Genomic DNA, 7407 nt, shown 5'->3' on the forward strand with positions numbered 1-7407 from the left:
CTAAAAATCATATAAATTTAGATTGCAACTTTATCATTTCATCTAATGCTCTATTTAGATTTTAATAATTTTTAATAAATATATTTGTTATATAATTTTTTTTCACCCAAATAGTTGGCAAGTGTGATATTATAACAACAACAACGGAATATATTTACTATTTACAAAAATATTTGTAAGTGATTGGATTTAAACTCAAAACATTATAAATATTTTAATATCGTAACTTTAATATTCCAATACAAGTTATATTTAGTTGCTATATCAATTTTTTTTTTAAAAAGTCATCAAGATCATGGGTGTATTATAATATAATAAACACTAAATTAGCAAAAAAAAATTAATAGTTTATTAATTTATATTTAACAAATAAGCAAAAATCTACAATTCAAATTTATGTATTTACCATTAATTAAATTAATTTCTCAATTATTATAATATAGGATGATCAAACTTTGACAAAATGTGAGTTAAGCTTAAGATATTTTCAAAATCATTTAATAAGTACATGATTCCAATATTTTTAAAATATGCTACAAGGTTAAGATATTTTTTAAAAAAATCTTTTAATCATATGATTTGATAATAATAATAATAATAAAACTCTGGTTCATCATTATCCCGCCGTCAAAACATATAAAGTAATAAACGGTGAAGTCATGGGGCGGTGGATGGTCCCATCTCTTACCCCCGTTTTCAGTCAATCAAAGCCTATCTTCAATTCCAATTCCAATTCTTTGATTCCATGATTAATTAACGCTGAATTTGCTTTAACTTTGATTCCCCTCGCCGTTATCTAAAGTTTAACCACATGATTAAGATTCAATACAAACTTATTAAAAGTCAAACTATGTGCCTTCGGTTTAGTAGTTTTAATACTTCTTGACTTGATTATTCCCATTTATTTTTAATTTCTTTATTAGTGGGTTAGGGATATAATAATAATATATATTATCGGAGTATCAAATACTAACCCTTCGTTTTAAATACTAAATAAATTTGTTAAACTGAAATATTATTTTTAAATGCTTATTATCTTTTAATTTATGAGTTGAAGATTATAAATAGTAATAAACATCTATGAATAATTATATGAATATTAATATTATCAACAAATCACTTGATTATTTGTGGCATTAGTAAAAATTAACGTGATTCTATCAATTGAAATATGATACAGTGATCAAGGGCGATCCAGGGAGCTAGCAGGGGACTCGGCCCTCCTAAAATGAATTTTTTTTATTTTAGCTTTTTAAAATTTTAAATTAATAAAGATAAAATTGTACTTTTACTCTCCTAAAAATGATAAAATTTTGATTTAATCCTTTAAAATTATAATTTAATTTCGGCCCCTGACTATAATTATTAAAAAAAAGAGATTTTGAGATTTTTTTAATTTAAATTTAGATATATTTTAATTATTGATATGACTGTGGAGTATAATTTTTTTTATAATTATAATTTATTTCTTACTCTTATAACTTTTAAAATTTTAACTTTTAGTACTATTGAATAAGAAAAATCGAAAATTAAATGGAGTAGAGATGTTTAGATGATAAATTAAATTATAATAAATTATTTAAAAAATTCAAAAAATCCAACCCAATCAAACCGATATAACCCTAATTGAATTAAAATTGTGGCCTGCAATTCCTTAAAAAAATTGTAAATGGTTAGAATATTTGAAAGTAGGCCAAAAGCAATCAAAATCTGCCTAGCTATTGGCCATAGCATTTACTTGCAAGATTGGCATTTCACAAGTCAGTAAAATGTTCTGTATCAAAATACTACAATTTTGTTCAACAACTAAGAAATTTAAGCAACTTCAAAATGTACATATGATGGTAGATTTGATTCCAGGCTCCTAGCAGAAAAATAAAGCTGGAGATGGATATGACCAATTGAGAAAGGAGATCACCAAACTGTCTCCCTGCACCCAATTGGATTTTATAACTACACATGCAATAGAAACAGCTTAAGAAAAACTTGCTTACTGCTAAATACTAATAGCACTAAAAGAAGGGTTTCTTTGGACAAGAAGTGGAAGAACTGTCTTGTTTTTGGTGATCAAACTCACTAAAGTCTTGTTGGTTTTGATTGGTGAAACTAGGGTTTGACGGTAAAAGAAGGTTGTTTGCAGCATTTATGTCGTCCCATACAGGATTTACAGGCCCCCATTCTTCCGGGAATGCATTGAACCAAGCCTCTGCCAATGCCATATCTTCCCACATGGATGCCTGAGAACCCGAATCACCTTCCTCTGCTGTCATCTGCACCATATCTATAGTTGTAGGCTCACTGCCAGGATTATCTCCTTGAGACATCGATTCCATATTTGCAGACTGCAATTTTGGACTTTCATGTTCTTGTTTTGGGAGGTTCTGGTTTTGGTTTGGTTCTGGTGAACTTGGAGAGGTATCTTTATCTTTTTTGAAGAAAAGCTCAGGGAAATTGAGCCTTGCATTCTTTCCTCTCAACTTGAATGCTTTCCTATCATAGGCTAAAGCAGCATCTTCAGCTGTATCGAAGGTGCCAAGCCAAAGGCGAGTCCTTTCTCGAGGAAGACGAATTTCAGCTACCCATTTGCCCCACTGCCTCTGCCTTACGCCTCTATAAAGCTTGCTAGTATGTATAGGCTGCACTGGTTGCCCCAATCTCCCCATCATCCCCCCTCTTGGACTCAAATTCAACGCACCACTACAGTATTGAAGAAGCTGCTGCTGCTGCTGCTGCTGGGGCTGAGGACTAAAGGAAATCATGTGTTGTTGATTTTGTGGCTGCCATGGGCGGGACATTGGATCAAAAGAACCATCAAAAGCAAAAGGAAAAACTAGTCTAGAAGATGGCAAAGAAGGATAAGAAACAGAGGAATGAACAAGGTGGTGGTGTCGACGTTGAGGGCTACGGATCTTCTTAAGAGGTCTTTGTGAAATGGAAGCTTCATCAAAAACTGGCTTCCATTGCTGCCTCTCCAGTTCCACCCCAAAATCAACACCCTTGCCTTTGGCAATCTCTTTCACCTTCTCTATCTCATCAGCCATTGATAATGACAAAACACTGGCTCGCTCTCTCTATATATAAAGAAAACTTTGGGGGGTAAACTTCCAGATGGGACAATGAAGAGAAAGGTGGTGGAGAAAGATTCAAATTTTGGTCAGAAGATTAAAAAAGGAAAAAGGGGAGACCATGTTTAAGAATCTTGAACCAGAATTAAATATCGAATCCTATGAATCGAATGCCCAGAATCAGATACGATTTTCAGGATCATAGACCCCATCCTAAAATTCCCCAAACTCTGTCCCATGGTGATTAAAAACAAAGAGAGCGAGCTTTACTTCCATGCTCACCTTCTATTTACGGTAACCATAATAATGTGTTGATTTCGTTTTTTACAGCAATAATTTTGAGAAAGTTTTGGAGTGGAGGAGAAGAGATGAGTTGAAAACCAGGAGAATTATAAAAAGGCAAGGGTGAGGAGGAGACTCTTCTTAGAGAAAGGAATACAGATTTTTTTGGTTAAAATATGATGTTAGTCCCTGTACTTTTATAGAATTTGAGATTTAGTCTCTATACTTTAAAAGTTAACAATTCAATCCTCCTATTTTTTCAACTTAAAAATCTTAGTCAATCATTATCTTTTTCGTAGTTCCCATCAAAATTTGTCACTTTTACTATGTTTGTTTTATAGCAATCATATATCATATCATGTGATAACACCCTAATTTAATATATCACATTGATAGATTTTGACAAAAGATACTGACAAGATTAATAATTAGATTGAGATTCTTAAACCACATAAGTAACACTTTTTTTTTCATTTTTAAGTATAAATACTAAATCTTAAATTTTAACAAAGTATGTTATGCCTCCAACCATAGAAAATAACGGATGACAGCTATTAACTCCTTTAAAAATCATCTCGACAGAATTAGACGAGTCCGACTCAATCACTAAAGACATTTATTCTGGTAGTCCAAACAATATTACAACCATGGAAGATCCCCAGTGCCCAATTAATGCAATATTACAATCACTTAGACCTTAAATAAATGGATAAACATAGTTCAGTGTGTTCAAACTCACATTATCTTATATTGGCAATAATACCGATGCCAACTAAACTAAAACTCAATGAACACCTAAATTAATAGTTATATACTAATAATAAAAAAGAATTATTGCTTGTGGAGCAGGTTAAGTAACCTTATAAATATTTTTTAGTCCCGTTTAAAATTAAGATAATTGTAAGTTGCATACAAATATCATTTCGTTTATTGTTTAACGATTAAAGTATCTTATCTTATTATCTACAATTTTTGCATATGATTATAATGTTAATTAAAAGAGATTTTTTTTTTTTTTGTAAATGATGACTTCTTTTTCAATATATTTGTAAATGTTGTCTACAAATATACTACTTTTATATAGATATTTAATTATTTTTATATTTTTTATAGTATTGTTTCTAAATCCAAGTTACTGTCAAACCCATCATTCGAGGAGAAGAAATTGTAAGAAACTGTGATTCCACGTCATCCTTATCCCTTTTTAATAGGAGAATGACAAATCAGATTTTTCCTCATGATATTCAACATTGTCCTCCTGACAAAATTCAAATCCCACTAAAAATGTTAAATATCTGGAGAAAAAATATGATTTGTCATTCTCCTATTGAAAAGGGATAGAGTTGACGTGGAATCACAGTTTCATACAATCCTTTCTCTCATTTGAGATTAAATTATGGGGTATTTCCTTTCAAAGCCTAGTTATTAAAAACAATAGGCTTAGTTTATTTCATTGAAAGTGTGTTTCAGAATTTTTTTTTTAGAAATAATTTATTTTTCTGAAAAAGCTAATGTTTTCTAATGTTTAGATAAATCTGTGTAAAATATTTTCTATTATTTGACAGATTTCTTGAAAATATTTCATAAAAGTTGTTTTCAATGAAACAAATTAACATACATTTGAGATTCTCTTATCTTTACATTGTTGAATTGAGTTTATTTTATAGCTATAAATTTATATTTTATATTTTTTTGCATATATTACAATAATTCATTTATAAATGAATACATAAATTAAATATATAATATTATTCGATTATTAAGCTGAAATATTAAGAGTCATAAATTGAAAACAACTAAAGTGAATAGATGATTCCTTATTGTGTAAAAAAAAAGATTGAATAATAATAATAAATTAGCTTCCAAACCACAATTAGTACTACATAACATTAAATTAATAATATTATCCAAGTGCATAATTAGTAGTACGCCATATGATGACTACAATATTTGTTTGAATAATAATAAATTAGCTTCAAAAAAATAGTAGAATAAAGATTAAATAAAAGCTAATTTATTATTATTCAATTAGTAGAATGAAGGGGCTCGGATCTATGGTAAAATCGTAAAACATGAATACAATTAGGGAGACTCCATTCTTAGGGCTCCAATCTTTTAACTTCAAAATTCAAGTAAGTCATTGGTTATTTTCTTGTAATTTTTATAAATTTGAGGTCATGGAAGCTTGACTTAACTAGCCCAAGTACTACTTTGTAAAACTGTTAAAGTTTTAGAAAGTTATCATTGTTGATTTCTTGAAGTTTTAGGTGTGATAGATTTTAAGCTTAGATATGAGAAAGGGTACATTAGGGACTAAACTAAATAAAATGTAAAATTGACTGTAACAAAATGTATAGTAATGAAATCAGAATTCAATTTGAAGCTTTAAATCAAAAGTTATGTTAGTCTCGATTTTAGGGACTAAATTGAATACATTATAAAGTTTTATAACTTGATAATTGAATGTAAATTGGTTGGTTATTGATAGTGTTATATATTTTATATTAATCTATAGCTAATGTTGGCTAGAAAATGTCGGAAGACATTTTAGTAAATAAAGCCTTATCAATGTGGAAAATGTCTTATAAAAAACAAATTAGCAAGACATGAGTAATTTTACATTGACTATCCTATTTTACATGAAACAAACATCAGAAAAAACTAAAAATATTTTCCGTAAAAGCTTTCACGTGAAATAATCAGAGCCTAAATACCAAAATTCTCCTAATGAGAAGCAAATTGTTTTCTAAAGTTATAGAACCAAATTGTTTGTTAAATGATTTTTAATAATAAAGATATAAAAATAATTTATGATAACCTATTAATATTGTGATATATGAAATTTAAAATAAATTATATACTATATATAAATCATATTTATAATTTGGCATTCAACCCAATTTTTTTGAAAGCCAAAAAGTTAAATAATATGTTTGGTTTTAGGCAATATAAGCAAGAAAATTTTGTTTTTGTTTTTTTTAATAGAAAATATTGAAAAACGTATTTGATTAAAAATTTAAAAAACAAGTTTTAAAATGAAAATATGTAAAAAAATAGAAATCAATACAAAGTTATTTTTATTATTTTCACTAAAAACGTTTTGTAAAACGGAAAACTTTGAAAATAAGAGTTTTTAATTTTAAATGAATTGACATAGTTCAAACTGGAATATTATGGTCGAATTCATATAAATGTAAGTTTATTATAAGAAAATAGGTATTATATATGTTTTCATTATTAAAAAAATTTATTTTTATCTATAAATGCGTTTTTAAATTTTCAAAAAATAAAAAAACAATTAAAAAAGTAAAAATAAAAAATATATTTTGAAAAACTAAACGGAAAATTTTCAAGTTTTTATTTGGTTTGAAAAATATTAAAAACATGTTCACCATTGCCCATGTACCATCTTGTTCCTAAATCAAGGAGTTAAAAGCCTTATTTTAGGCTTTTTAAGCCCAAGTTCAAGCCCATAATTGCTTTGGGTCATAGCTAGCCCACAACAAGTTTTGGTCTATAGGCTTTGTACATGGTGAAATGCTGTGAATAAAATTTGGATTTTATAAGAATAATTTATTTTAAAATATAATTTTTAGGATAAAAAATATTTTATTAAATTAGTTCGCTTATAATACAAGAAAAATAATTATGAAATATATTTTTTTATTAAATTAGTTCTCAAATTTAATAAAAATTATAGCTATTTTATATAAATAAACATTTTGATTATATTTTATTAAATAAAAATGATATTGGTTAAGATATTATTTTAATAAAATATTTAAATTTCACATAAAATATTAATCCATTTTATTAAATAAAAATAATATTTAATCAGTGAAATTAAATATATCAATTAAATAAATTATTAAATTTTTTAATTAAATATTCTACTATTAATTTAAAACATCGTAAACTTATAAATTAAAGACTCAACTTAATAACTCATGATTAATTAATTAATTATTCGCCACATTAACGAACAAGTTCCCACTAAAAACTTCTTTATATAATTTTTAAATTCTTATTTTGGTGTTTAAATAATTTCATTTAATTTATT

General features: G+C 27.3%; 1 protein-coding gene across 1 annotated transcript; it reads right to left on the reverse strand.

Moving 5' to 3' along the window:
- Nucleotides 1-2012: 2012 nt before the first annotated feature.
- LOC107898100 (ethylene-responsive transcription factor ERF054) lies at nucleotides 2013-3041 on the reverse strand. Its single transcript, XM_016823646.1, has one exon. It carries the CDS (start codon nucleotides 3039-3041, stop codon nucleotides 2013-2015), a length of 1029 nt encoding a protein of 342 aa, XP_016679135.1.
- Nucleotides 3042-7407: the final 4366 nt, after the last annotated feature.

Source organism: Gossypium hirsutum, chromosome D04 (genome assembly GCF_007990345.1).
Source record: "Gossypium hirsutum isolate 1008001.06 chromosome D04, Gossypium_hirsutum_v2.1, whole genome shotgun sequence".
NCBI lineage: Eukaryota > Viridiplantae > Streptophyta > Magnoliopsida > Malvales > Malvaceae > Gossypium > Gossypium hirsutum.